This window comes from Betta splendens, chromosome 10, assembly GCF_900634795.4.
Source record: "Betta splendens chromosome 10, fBetSpl5.4, whole genome shotgun sequence".
NCBI classification, from domain to species: Eukaryota; Metazoa; Chordata; class Actinopteri; order Anabantiformes; family Osphronemidae; genus Betta; species Betta splendens.
The window spans coordinates 19,550,573-19,564,667 of NC_040890.2; the positions used below are offsets into that span (position 1 = coordinate 19,550,573).

General features: G+C 52.8%; 3 protein-coding genes across 10 annotated transcripts in view; all 3 read right to left on the minus strand.

The window, feature by feature from the left end:
• Positions 1-208: 208 nt before the first annotated feature.
• thoc3 (THO complex 3) lies at positions 209-2,787 on the minus strand. The gene is made up of 6 exons (XM_029165967.3): positions 2,565-2,787; positions 2,049-2,205; positions 1,552-1,756; positions 1,038-1,199; positions 761-861; positions 209-607 (listed from the first exon to the last, which is right to left on the minus strand). Exons 1-6 carry the CDS (start codon positions 2,742-2,744, stop codon positions 444-446), a joined length of 969 nt encoding a protein of 322 aa, XP_029021800.1. The 5' UTR covers positions 2,745-2,787; the 3' UTR covers positions 209-443.
• Positions 2,788-2,885: 98 nt separating this feature from the next.
• LOC129604793 (keratin-associated protein 10-4) lies at positions 2,886-5,300 on the minus strand. Its single transcript, XM_055512595.1, is given in 3 exon segments — positions 2,886-4,301; positions 4,304-5,247; positions 5,291-5,300. Coding segments are annotated over 3 exon segments (2,061 nt in total). The 3' UTR covers positions 2,886-3,194.
• Positions 5,106-14,095, minus strand: part of shtn3 (shootin 3) — an 11,512-nt gene continuing 2,522 nt past the window's right edge. Inside the window, exons 2-17 of one of the 8 annotated variants that reach the window (XM_029165843.3) lie at positions 14,000-14,060; positions 10,775-10,869; positions 10,228-10,396; positions 10,058-10,155; positions 9,908-9,989; positions 9,715-9,809; positions 9,173-9,319; positions 8,926-9,079; positions 7,881-8,049; positions 7,738-7,808; positions 7,492-7,595; positions 7,273-7,287; positions 6,887-6,949; positions 6,614-6,740; positions 6,102-6,366; positions 5,106-6,005 (exon numbers count right to left, since the gene is read on the minus strand). In XM_029165843.3, coding sequence (XP_029021676.1) covers positions 5,906-6,005; positions 6,102-6,366; positions 6,614-6,740; positions 6,887-6,949; positions 7,273-7,287; positions 7,492-7,595; positions 7,738-7,808; positions 7,881-8,049; positions 8,926-9,079; positions 9,173-9,319; positions 9,715-9,809; positions 9,908-9,989; positions 10,058-10,155; positions 10,228-10,396; positions 10,775-10,869; positions 14,000-14,060 — 1,815 coding nt within the window. In that variant the 3' untranslated portion in view covers positions 5,106-5,905. Of the gene's footprint in view, positions 6,006-6,101; positions 6,367-6,613; positions 6,744-6,886; positions 6,953-7,272; positions 7,288-7,491; positions 7,596-7,737; positions 7,809-7,880; positions 8,050-8,925; positions 9,080-9,172; positions 9,320-9,714; positions 9,810-9,907; positions 9,990-10,057; positions 10,156-10,227; positions 10,397-10,774; positions 10,870-13,999; positions 14,061-14,095 lie in introns of all 8 variants that reach the window. The other 7 variants (XM_029165842.3, XM_029165841.3, XM_029165840.3 and 4 more) reach the window with 7 other exon arrangements.

A 14,095-nucleotide genomic window follows, 5' to 3' on the forward strand; every position in this document is an offset into this window, starting at 1 on the left:
TGGTGCAAGTCGCTCAGCGGCTCAGCTCAATGGCAGCGATGCTCAAATGACTTCACGCACACACAAGATAGTGGTCCTGAGTCTAAAAAGCGAGATCACCCCAGATGAAAACCCCAAACCTGCTTTACTGCAGTCTAAGGTCTGGACAATGTTTTAGGTTTAAACACACCCTGAGCAGTATCTCAGATATATTTCAGAAGCAGAATAATTAAAAAAAGAAACAGATTTTTAATATCAAAACGAAGCATATTTTACAAAAAGACAATATATTACACTGTGATTTGTGTGTATGAACGGAAGCTAACGGTCCTAGAGGAAACTGGAACAGAGGCGCCATCTGCTGGTGGCATGAAGTTACTGCTGCAACTTCTGCTCGGCTGGAAAGCGGCTTCCCTTTCTTAGAAAACACCTGTTTTTACCAGCAGAAACTGAGGCGATCAATCTCATGAGTCGTTGGGGAGACCGAACAGTTTGACAGTGCCCGCCTCTCTGTTGTTGTCGTACTTTCCCTCCTTGTCGTCACAGGCGTAGGCCAACAGCGGCCTTTTCGGGTGCCAGGCCACAGTAAAGGTTGGAGAATCACACTGAACCTCCCACAGCTTCTCTCCTGCAAAATAAACACAAATGTGTCTAATTCAATGAAAATGAAAACCAAAGGCAGCTGCTAATCATTATTAAGCTCCTTCCTGTAGATAAATGTGCTTTCAAAAAAAGGCTATTCTGTCTTAAATAATAACCTGATTGAGTTAATTTTACTGACCTGTTTCCACCTCTGCGATATCTATAAAGTGATCCTCTGAGGCCGAGGCCAACATCTTGCCATCATGACTGAAGCTCAGTGTCCTCACTGGCCAATCTAACCTGCAAAAAATCAATCAATAACAATTAGGTCAAACTGAGGAATTAAGCAAAATAAAACAAAATGGTCAAGATTTGCATTTGATGTTATATGAACCTTTATTTGGTGCAAAAGAAAATAACTTGGGTGAACTTAAACTCTCACTTTGATGAAAGCAGAGAGAAAGACGGAGACCGACCTGGAGAAGCAGCGGACACACACCAGCTCCTCCACATCCCACAGACTGACCAGGGCATCTGCACTTCCTGTAGCGAAGTATTTTCCTGTGGGGTCAAACTTGATACAGATGCAGTTGGACGGGTGAGCGTTGATGGACTGAATGGGCTTCAGCTCTGGATAGCTGCAAATAAAGAGTTCGTTTTAGCTCAAAACAGACACCAGTATGTAGTAAGTAAGTAACAGACTTTACATCTGTAGTCATGATCCGTGCCATTTACAGGGTTTAAACAAAATCTTAAATTCAGACTAAGAACTCCCAGTGGAGCCAGTGTTTTAGATGCCCAGCACATAAAACAGCAGAATATCAATCAGCAGGCTGGCTTCACTGAGCAGCTGGCAGGTGTCAGCGCATGCAGCCGAGAGGGCGGCTCAGCATGAATACAGTCCGACTGTTTGAAGACAGTGCAGCACAGACATTCTGCTGGCCAGGTGCTAAAACCTGCTTTCCATATAGGATTCTATTTTGATCCTACCTCAAAATATTTATGCAGCCGTTGCCGTTTGTGAGGAAGAACATGTCGTTGTCGTTGTTCCAGGAGATCTCGTTCACCTCAAACTTGAACTGCTCCTCTGCTTTGGAGCGATGGGTCTTTGCATCGATGAAAGTAACGACATCATCCTTGTTTCCCACAGCAATAGTCTGACCGTCAGGGCTCCAGCAGATGTTGATGTTCTCTCCTAAAAGGTTTGTTGGCAGAAATTTACCAATAAATTACTTATGAGTTTTGAAGTATAAGAAGCACATGAACAACAGCAAACAGCAGCGTTCCCGGTTATTCTTTCAGCCGTAGGACGTGACACTGTGAAACCAGGCATCTCATCTTCTGCCATGAGCTTCTGGCCTTGAAGCCACAGCTTCCACAGACACCGTCACACACTGTCCAGCTCAAAAGCACCAACTGAATCCCATGTGAAAGAGCAACATGACCTAAACACCTCCACCTCGTCTCCAGAGTTTTCAGGCTCTGACCTTTAGTATTGACGGTAGCGATACACTTGGTGGTGCGCACGTCCCAGATGCGGATGGTTTTGTCTCCAGACGCTGTAACGAACAGGTCGGGGTTGGTTGGATGCCAGCACAGCTGATCCACGCTGTCACCGTGGCCTCTGTAGTTGTTCTCCTTCACCTGGAAACGAGCGAGTTAGAATCCTCCCGACCGAATAACCGATTACACACATTAAACGGACTCAGCCACGATAAACCAGAAGCAGACACAAAATATTAAAAGTATTAACACCGGTCAAAACAGGCACCTAGCTTAAAACACGACACTTGCTATCGTTCGCGTGGCCCGGATAATTATTTTCTCAGCCGACAAGCTTGTGGTACAACACTGTTGGGATCGACCTGTCTGTGGTTCTAAGCTGATGAAGAACACCTTCACTTGATAAATGTTGGGTAATGAACAACACAACGCCTCGACCTCCGCAAACCCACTCATTCACTGCAACGAGGCTAATGCTAGCATGCTAAGCAGACACCTACCAAACGGTCCTTTTCCAGGATAAAAACACTGGCGGTTTTGTCAAATGACCCAGAGGCGAGTCTTCTGCCGTCACAGCTCCAGGCCACCGAGTGCACTTTAGCCGTATGAGCCGGGAACTCGCGACTTTTATTGTTATTTTTGAAGCTCTCCTCCATCTCCTGGTAGTACTGCGACGCCATTTTAAACTCCAGGGCACGTGGACACCAGCGCCACCTGCTGGTCCGGAGGCGATGAGGCGCAGTCGGGCAAAAACTCGAATTCTTCATCATCATCATCATCATCATTGTCGTCGTCCAATAAATAAAGACACACACTGCCAGTTTATTTTGAATTACAATTTATTTCCAGGTGATGTTAAAATGAAAACTTGTGTTTTAAAAAACATTAATGTTCCATTTATATCCCAGACACACGCACACACACAATATCTATGATCACCCAAACTCTGTCCCATAGTGGGTTAAGTTGCTACAGTGCGTTGACATCTACGCCATCAGGACTCAGCTCAGCCTTGTGCGAGGCCTCGATATGCTTCAAACTCAGCGCCGCGGCTCCAACCCTTGGACAGTTCAGCTTCTTAAAATGTGGCTGTTTGCATTAGAATAAAACACAGAACCAAAACGAACCCTTTAAACGTGACGGGGTGAGAAAGCATCGTACAAACGTGCCTCGTGTAATTGCATACTCTTCAAAGTTGTTCTCAAGGCTGCAGCACGTGTCAGGAAAGCGATATATAAAGAACAGGGCCTGCAAATAAAAGCCAAGGAATGCGACCCAGCAGAGGAGCACGGGAAGGACACGCACACGGGAAGGACACGCACACAAGAAGGACGCACACACGGGAAGGACACGCACACGGGAAGGACGCACACAAGAAGGACACGCACACGGGAAGGACGCGCACACGGGAAGGACGCACACAAGAAGGACACGCACACGGGAAGGACGCGCACACGGGAAGGACGCACACAAGAAGGACACGCACACGGGAAGGACGCGCACACGGGAAGGACGCGCACACGGGAAGGACACGCACACGGGAAGGACGCGCACAAGAAGGACGCGCACAAAAAGGACGCGCACAAGAAGGACACGCACACGGGAAGGACACGCACACAAGAAGGACGCACACGGGAAGGACGCACACACGGGAAGGACACGCACACGGGAAGGACGCGCACACGGGAAGGACACGCACACGGGAAGGACGCACACAAGAAGGACGCGCACACGGGAAGGACGCACACAAGAAGGACACGCACACGGGAAGGACGCGCACACGGGAAGGACACGCACACGGGAAGGACGCGCACACGGGAAGGACACGCACACGGGAAGGACGCACACAAGAAGGACGCGCACAAGAAGGACGCGCACACGGGAAGGACGCGCACACGGGAAGGACGCGCACACGGGAAGGACGCGCACAAGAAGGACGCGCACACGGGAAGGACACGCACACGGGAAGGACACGCACACGGGAAGGACGCGCACACAAGAAGGACGCGCACAAGAAGGACACGCACACGGGAAGGACGCGCACACGGGAAGGACGCGCACAAGAAGGACACGCACACGGGAAGGACACGCACACGGGAAGGACGCGCACAAGAAGGACGCGCACACGGGAAGGACGCGCACAAGAAGGACGCGCACAAGAAGGACGCGCACACGGGAAGGACACGCACACGGGAAGGACGCACACAAGAAGGACGCGCACAAGAAGGACACGCACACGGGAAGGACGCGCACAAGAAGGACGCACACACGGGAAGGACACGCACACGGGAAGGACACGCACACAAGAAGGACGCGCACACAGGAAGGACGCACACGGGAAGGACGCACACACGGGAAGGACACGCACAGGGGAAGGACGCGCACAAGAAGGACGCGCACAAGAAGGACGCACACAAGAAGGACACGCACACAAGAAGGACACGCACACAAGAAGGACACGCACACGGGAAGGACGCGCACAAGAAGGACGCGCACACAGGAAGGACACGCACACGAGAAGGACACGCACACGAGAAGGACACGCACACGGGAAGGACACGCACACGGGAAGGACGCGCACACGGGAAGGACGCACACAAGAAGGACGCGCACACGGGAAGGACGCGCACAAGAAGGACGCGCACACGGGAAGGACACGCACACGGGAAGGACACGCACACGGGAAGGACGCGCACACAAGAAGGACGCGCACAAGAAGGACACGCACACGGGAAGGACGCGCACACGGGAAGGACGCGCACACAAGAAGGACGCACACAAGAAGGACACGCACACGGAAAGGACGCACACAAAAAGGACACGCACACGGGAAGGATGCGCACAAGAAGGACGCGCACACAAGAAGGACGCTCACACGAGAAGGACGCGCACACGGGACTCGGAAGCGTGAGGAAGACGCGTGTGCGGAGGCGGCCCTGAAGACGCACACACAGTGGCACTGAGGACGTGCAGAGTGTGGGAGGTAGACGTGTTTTAAGCACCTCCATCCTTCGAGCTGTTCTGACCTTTGACCTTTCGCCTCATGAACCCTGAGTGTCCCTGAAAGCTGTGGCTCAGCTGCATCCGTCACACGTCTGCTCCGCGTCGCGCGCTGCCGCTCAGAGCCGATGACCGAGGCGAACGGAGCCCACGTGTGACGGCTTGAACTTCCTGGATCCTTCACTTAGAGCGGCACACGCTGGACGTTTGGACGCCTCAAACTCACCTCCTATCATCACTTCAGAGCCTCACGACACGTCACCGACAGAGCGCTCCATGAAACCACCCCGCGTCTGTGCAGCGCTCGCTCACAGCAGCGCCAGGAAAAGACAGCGACGCGGGAGACGGGTTTTACAGCGCAGTGCATTCCTTGTGATGACACAAAAGAAGCCAAACGGATCCTTTGTGCATCTAAGTAAAAAACAACAACATAAAGTCATTTTACAAGTCAGTGTTCGAAGTAAACCGAGGATCTGTGCAAAACAGTGCAGCTTCCTTCAGTCCAGTCGCTCGGCTGCCGAGGACCCAACGCTGATGAACCGTGGAGCCACTGTAGAAGCCACAACTAGGGTTTTAGTGTTAACACAGAAGAGGGAACTAGTTATTGGCTGTGTGTTGGTTACTGACAGTGGGGCTTCTACAATGGCTGAAAGTGTTTAGGTGCATTCACACAAGGCATCGGTTTCTCTGAACTCATCTCTGCACATGGGGACAATAATATTAACAGGCTGAGCTCCGACCCAGTGATGCACCTGCTGCTCTGAGTACCGCCTGCGTTGTTCTCACTTCATTAAACCTCAGGTCTGATGACGACACACAGGCCGGGCTCCTCGGACGCGTCCTAGCACTCGGCGCCGGCGCACACGTGGGCCGGCGGCTCCTCGGCGGCGCCAGCGCGCTCCACGCCGTTGGTCTCCGCCGGCTCCTCGTCGTCCTCCGCACTGTGGAGCAGAGCAGAAGCTGGTGAGCGGAGCGCGCGGGTCCGACGCGGCGTGAGCGCGCGGGTCCGACGCGGCGTGAGCGCGGCGGTGCCGCACCTGTGGACGCAGCCGTTGCTGAGCGCAGACGCTGGCGCCGCCTCCTCACACAGGGAGCTGCAGGAGCGCCGCTCCCGCCAGGAGCCGCCCGTGTCAGAGCTCCTCCTTCTGGCCACGACGGGGCCCGGGCCCGACCCGCGCCTCTCTGGGCCGGGCCTGGTTCCGGCCGCCTCCGCATCCCTCCCTGAGTCACTGTCTTTGCTGCAGCGCTTGGCGTTGAGGCTGTCGGAGGAGGAGACGTGGCTCATCTGACCCTCCTTCTCATCTACAGACAGAGACAGCGTTTGAGTCACACCTGTTGGACCGCAGTCAGTCAGCGTTGGTGAATTGTACCAGAACAGGTCAATCAATCATGGAAAAGCGGATAAATCCATGCCAGTGCTGCGTGACCTTGTTATTCAGTGGTAGAGCTCCCTCTGCTGGACACAAGGCTCTTTACAGGCTACACACCCTTATTTAACATTGAGAAGCTCGTCTTGACTCGCGTCGGTCCACAGTCGTGGGCCGTTTACCTCCAGATCCAGCTTCTCCGGCCTTGTTGCGCCGGCGCCTCAGGATCACCTCCAGCTCGCTGTCCTTCTTCCCTGGAGGTGAGGGTCCGGACTCCTGCGAGCCTCGGCTGGGGCTCCTCTTCACCGTCTCCTGGAGGAAAACGCAAGCGTCACTGCAGCGACACCGTGTCCAGTGTTTCATTGTCGTCCACTTCATCGGTGCCTCAGGTTGAACCAACTCGTTTTCACTGATTCTCATTAGTATTGTTGTCATGAAGCTAAAGTCCACTGTACCAGGATGCCTTTCAGCTCCTCCATCGCGCTCTCCTGTGGTTTCTCCTCTGATGCTGGAGGCTGCTGCTGCAAAAAGACACAACGGGTGAACTGCAAAATCACAATGACTTTATCTTTTTCAGATTTCTAACCTTTCTAAAAAACTGCACTGGCTCCGTAGCAGCCAATCAGAAAGCTTCTTTTAGTGGGACTCCCTGTGCCCACTGCCCTGAGGTCATCTAACTGAGTACAGCTGTGTGTGTGTGTGTGTGTGTGTGTGTGTGTGTGTGTGTGTGTGTGTGTGTGTGTGTGTGTGTGTGTGTGTGTGTGTGTGTTATTAGGGTCGGGGGAGGGAAAGGTCTTTTCTCTGCACTTCACAAGATGGATGCAGACGTCAATATACTCACTTTTACTGCTGTTCTCTGATGCAGCACAAAAGAAACACAGAGGAGAGCAATCAGCTGGAGTGGCTGCACAGACCTGAGAGCAGCCGTCTCAGGCCTCGCAAGGAGGAGAGGGAGGTGTGCAAAGAGGAGAGGAGCTGCAGGAAGCCATGCGTGTTTATTCTAACCCTGCGCTTCAACCCCAGTGTTCGTCCAGCGGTCGCCGGTCCGACGCCGCCTCACCTTGCTCTCCTGACTCTTGACGGGCCGAAGCACGACGCCGTGCTTGATCCTCTCCATCATCTCGTTCACCGCCTTCACCTTCACATCGTCGACACCCTCAGTAGCTAGAGAGAGAGAGAGAAGTCTGACCCTCAGTCTGTTTGATTCTATACTGAGTAAACACACATCAATCCTGTCAGTTCAGCAGCAGTAAAACAACCCACTGTCATTAATTAACAACACATAACAGTGGCTGTTGTCACTCACCGGGAGGCTGCTCCACCTTCACAGAGGCTTTAGAGCCTTTGGAGGATTTCCTCATGATGGCGATGAGGGAGCTGTGAAACAGAACAGACCAACTCAAGGCTCTGATCAGCTGCTACGACCAACTCTACTGGTCCCACTCTCACCTGAGAGGGTTGCACCTCGATGGGGGAGGTGGGGGAGGGGGTGGCGGGGGAGGGGGAGGGGGTGGAGGCGGCTGTGGAGGAGGGGCAGGAGGCGGTGCCACCCCCGGTTCTGGAGGCGGAGGAGACGTGCTGCTCTTCACAGGGACGTTGTTCTCCTGGAGCTCGTGCACTGTGGAGAAGAAACACATGAAGAAGAGCTGCTACAGCTGCGTAGGCACCAGGCTCTGATGGAGGCACCAGGCCCTGATGGAGGCACCAGGCTCTGATGGAGGCACCAGGCCCTGATGGAGGCACCAGGCTCTGATGGAGGCACCAGGCCCTGATGGAGGCACCAGGCTCTGATGGAGGCACCAGGCTCTGATGGAGGCACCAGGCTATAATGGAGGCACCAGGTCCTGATTTAGACACCAGGTCCTGATGGAGGCACCAGGTCCTGATGGAGGCACCAGGCTCTGATGGAGGCACCAGGTCCTGATGGAGGCACCAGGTCCTGATGGAGGCACCAGGCCCTGATGGAGGCACCAGGTCCGGATTTAGACACCAGGTCCTGATGGAGGCACCAGGCTCTGATGGAGGCACCAGACTATAATGGAGGCACCAGGCCCTGATGGAGGCACCAGGCTCTGATGGAGGCACCAGGCTCTGATGGAGGCACCAGACTATAATGGAGGCACCAGGCCCTGATGGAGGCACCAGGCCCTGATGGAGGCACCAGGTCCGGATTAAGACACCAGGTCCTGATGGAGGCACCAGGTCCTGATGGAGGCACCAGGCTCTGATGGAGGCACCAGACTATAATAGAGGCACCAGGCTCTGATGGATGCACCAGGCTCTGATGGAGGCACCAGGCCCTGATGGAGGCACCAGGCTCTGATGGAGGCACCAGACTATAATAGAGGCACCAGGTCCTGATGGAGGCACCAGGTCCTGATGGAGGCACCAGGTCCTGATGGAGGCACCAGGCTATGATGGAGGCATCAGGTCCTGATGGAGGCACCACACATAAAACACAGATCCTCTGTGTGTGCTCATCATCTCCACCCACCTCTGTCCTCCAGCTCCTTGTTCTTCTTCTCCGCCTGCTCCAGCTGTCCCTCCACCTCCTTCTTCTCCTCCTCCAGCAGATCCAGCTGCCTCTGCAGAGTCTCCAGCTGCTTCTTCACACAGCTCTGCTCCAGCTGGACCTGGAGGCACTGCACCTACACACACACACACACACATTTAATTAACCCGTCTAACCACAGCTACACGTGAGCTGCCATGGATGGAGCGGTGCCGCTCGTGGCTCTTACCTGCTGCTGATGCTGCAGACGCTCCTCCTCCAGGGTTTTGGTGACGGCAGCGACGTCCTCCAGAGCTTTGAGCAGCTGAACGCTGGGCTCGGTGTTCTGCATCAGCAGCATGCTCTGCCTGTTGGCCTCCTTCTGCTTCACCAGCATCTGCACCGGGTGGAGAATGAAGGAAAGGAAGCAGAATCATGTCAGACATCTCCCACTTCCTCCTGCTTTGTCCATCACAGGCTGCTCTATCCTGCAGGCTTTTACTTTTCAGGTCAGTAAACAGCTGATTCACAACATTTCATTAATCAGGCACAGTTATTAACACACATCAATTCAGGACACAGCTTCTCACCACACAGAGTTTTCAACACTAATTAATTCCTATAAATAGCTGCAGCTGAAGGTCTGTAGAAGCAGATGCCTCTTCGTGCTGGTGGAACCCAAACCAGAGCGACGACTGGTGTCAAACATTCTACTGCAGCTAATGCTAACGCTCCAAGCGACTGTGAGGCCTCGTTCTCGACAGCAGCGCGTTGCTGTGAACCTTCACTCACTTCGTGAGCGTAGGTCTCAGCTGTGACCCTCAGGTTCTGCTCCAGGTCCAGCTGCTCCTTCATCCCCTCGTACTCCTGCGCCGCCATCATGGAGACTGCACAGACACATAGAAGCAGGCGGCGGGTTCTGTGTTCATTCTGTGAACTAACAGCTTCCTGCACAGAGCAGGAAACGAGTGAACCGACCACTGACCTCTGTTAAACCTCTTGATGCTCTTGTTTTGCTGTTCAACGGTTTCTCGAAGCTCCTTGATCTCAGCCTGATCTTTGTGCGACTGCAGAGACACAGACAGGTTGAGGTGTAAATCTGAGGGCTGGAACCGCAGGGGGCCTCGCTCCTCACCTGCACCGTCAGCTCCTCCACGCGCCTCTGCTGCTCGTGAATCTGACACATCAGGTTCTTCTTGTCCTCCAACAGGCCGCTCACCGTCTCCCTCAGCTCTGACACACGGGGGGAAAGCATGACGAGCGCGTTCTGAGCGTGGGAACGTGACTCCGGACTCAGTCTCCTACCTTTAACCTGCTGCTGATACTGAGCGAAGGCGTCGGCGCCGCCGTCGGCAGCATCCGTCTCCGCGTCGGCCTCCAGCGCGATGCAGTCGGAGATGCTGGGAAGCAGCTCGTCCAGACACGGCCGCGACGACACGCTCAGGTACTTCAGCTTCCTGTTCTCACAGTTGAGCTGGAGGTCAAAGGTCACAGCAGATGCTACCAGTTAGCATGCCTTTGTGTCCAAAGACTTTAAAGCCTGGATGCTGATTGACCAGGAACAAATCCAAAACATGATGATGCATCTAAATGATGCATGATGATGAATTTACATTTACAGCTCCAGATCTCAACCTGTTTTCAGCTCCTCCTCCATCATTTGACCCACAGAAATAAGTAGTGTGTGTCTCCCTCTAAACAAAGCTGCTGGTTTTGCTGTGGCAGCAGTTAAATAGTCTCAGTCATCCTGCCTAAAGCTGTGTGTGTGTGTGTGTGTGTGTGTGTGTGTGTGTGTGTGTGTGTGTGTGTGTGTGTGTGTGTGTGTGTGTGTGTGTGTGTGTGTGTGTGAGACCTTAGTTGCCAGGGCCTCTGCATTCTCCCGACATGACTTCTCGATCTCCAGCTGCGTCTGCAGAACGCTCACCTCCTCAATCACCATCTGAGACACTGGGGGAGGAGACACAGAGGACGGTGAACACATGAGTGTTCCCTCGAGTCCAGTTCCACCTGCAGCTCTAGAATGCGTCAACAAGTGGCCCAGATATGGAGGCTTCACTAAGAGCACCCAAACACCCGTGGCTCCATGTTCTGCTTCCTCCTCCATGAGTAAACGTTGGCTCATCACATCACACAGCTGCTCAGCAGCTAATGACAGAGTCGATGCAGACTCGTTGCTGCCGTCAGCTGATTCATGCACACGCAGCAGATGTAACGGCTGGAATCTGAGCCATGAAACACAAGTAACATGGATGCAGTGAAAAACGCCTGCAAATAAACCAAGCCACCAACTAAGGTCTCATTCTGTTCCTCCACTATTTAATCTGTACACACAGTGTTGGCACAGGATGAGGCGATCAACAGCCACCAGAACCACCGGAACCACAGACTCCTGTAACACACTTCATCCTGCAAACATTACGTCAGTTAATTTGTGTTATGGTGTGAAGCAGCGACTCAGACGGAGCGATGACACAGCAAAGTCCGAAGCGTTCATTTGTGAAGTGCAGACGCAGACGCATGAAGATGAGCTGAGCTGCAGGAAGGAGACGCTGCCGGCAGGTCGGACTGACCCACACCTGGTGAACCACTGTTTGTTCATGTAAACAGAAGAAAGTTAAAGCCGGTCAGATGCTTCAAGCTGATTATAGCCTGATCTTTATTAGCTGCATCAGCATCGTCACCAGTGGCCTTTGGGATCTGCTGTTCATCTGAGTTTAGAGCAGGAGCGGCTCCGGGGCTATTTTTAATCCCTCATTCAATCTTCATTGCTTCTCGATGGGCTTTCGTGGTGCGAGACCTGATTAAACCCTCCGTGTTCTGCTCCTCAGCAGAACAGCCTGATCTCACGGCAGCTGGTGTCGTCAGAGAGGAAACACTGGAGCATCATCTGCTACTGCTTTCACTGATATGACTAAGAACAACAGCTTCTGTCTCCATTCAGCCACCAGCTGCTAATGACCTGAAAGCATCCAGATGCTGTCACAAACCGTCCTCGCGTTACAGAGGTCATAAAACCTGAAGCACATGTGATGAGAGCTGCTTTTGTTTTCCACCAGCGAGCTGCAGCTGCAGGTTTAACAGGCGATTCGGAGGCTTAGCTGACGCTAAGTCCATTTAACTGGGAGCTGCACGGGGCATTAACACAGGCCGAGTCCTTCAACGGCTGAGGCTCAGTGTGAGGATTAATAACAGAGGAGCTGAAGCCGAAACACCAACCCGAAAAGCTGTCAACTGTCAGCAGCAGCAGCAGCAGCTTCCAGACGCTTCTCTGCAGAGGGTGTGAGCTGGGAACGCGTTAAATCTGGGACGTTTGACTGGAAATCGCCTTGTGTGTTGTGATACAAGAGGGAACACAGCCATTATAATTAAACCATATTCTGTATCTATAATGATTAATAGCAGCGTGGTTTTATTACCTATGTTCTACCTTTAAACCTCCCCGTGGACAAACTAGGTCTCTCCAACGGCACCTGAACGCATCCCCAGTGCTGTCACAGACTTTAAGGTGATTCCTAATGTGATTCTGTAAGTTCAGCGCACGCAGCAGCTGAATGTACAGCAGCAATGAAGTCCTCCACAGTCACAGCAGCTCTGCTCTCGTGGACGTGTTCTGGCTCTGACTGGAGTCGCACTCGTTCCACACACACAGACACACGTTCACTCCTTTTCAACAAATTGTAACTTTAGACACTGGAGGAAACCATAGAAAATGTAAAAAAGTGGAATCACTGCAGTCTTTGGGATTCATCCTCTGTGAACATGTGCCTATGAGCAAGTCTGTCATTGAGCTCATCCAAATGTGGACGAGCAGGTAGAAAAGCATTTTGAAAGTCCACAATTGATAAAGAGACGAGTGCTGCTCCATCCGCTCCCCCCAACACACACACACACACACACACACACACACACACACACACACACACACACACACACACACACACACACACCCTCCCCCTCTCTGCTGCTGAATTATTCATGGCAGGAGGTTTCAATAATTCATGAGCCGAACATGACAGGAGCGACGGCTGTCTTCTCTGGGGGGAGGCGGCTGATGAATAAATGAGTGAATGAATGAAAGACTGAAATGAAAAGAGGATCAGGTTCCTGCTGACTCGGAGGATTCCGCGTCCGGTGGGTTCAGCTGAGGGGCTGAAGTGCGGCATCTTAGAGACGTCCGGGCCCATGTTTCCGTGTTTTCATCACCTCCTCCAGCAGATATTCATTAGAAACATGCACTTCTTGGATTTTACATTTTATATTTTATCACTGAAATCAGCAAAGTCTTCTGTCAGTGAGCTCTTGTTTTTACAGCCAAGAAGAAGCGGCCGTCTCCAGGAAATAGCCACGTCCTCTTACAGACTGTTAGTGTCTGGACGTATGAGGCCTCGTTTGGAGCCTGTGACACTGAAGTTGGATCCGTCGTCCTCTCTGACACTGGGCCTAAACTGGACCTGTGAACATTCACCCTCCCTCACCTGTTCTGCTCTTTTTCTGCACAGTAAATACCAGTTTACTAAAGCAGACACGCAGTGGAAACCCAACCAACAACTCTCTGCAGGTGGAAGCCTCATCAGGTGGACATGTGTTTCTGTGTCCATCTGCCTCTTCAACCTGTAAGAATGGCGAGGATCTAATTCTTTACACCTGCTTCTATACGGAGCAGTCCTACCTTTGAGCACAGTCATGGCAGAGGTCAGATCCTGCAGCGTCGTCAAAGGTTAAACTCCCAAAACATAAAACACTCATCTACAGGCGGCTAAATAACCTGGTGGTCGTCATGGAAACAGGGGCACGCCTCCCCCTGCTCAGAAACACACCCATTGAGGGGACCAGGTGTGACGGACGTCATGACAACCCATGAGACCCAGAGGACGGTGTGAAGCAGGACTCAGGAGGAAAGAGGGAGGCGTCAAGTCTGGGTTCTATTTGAATTGAGTCTCAAGGAAATGAGATCTGATGTAGGGGCTAAAAACAGGACGTTTCTTCATATTTATATGAACGCTTTAAGCGGGTGCAAACAAAAGGAGCTGAGGACTGACGTGGCAGGTGGTGGTGACGTCCAGGGAGCAGGACTCACCTCTCTTGATGTGCTTCAGCTGTCTCTCGGCCTCGTCTCTCTCCTCCGTCAGCCTGTTGCACTGCAAACAGCAGAGTCAGCGTTAGATCGCGTTTC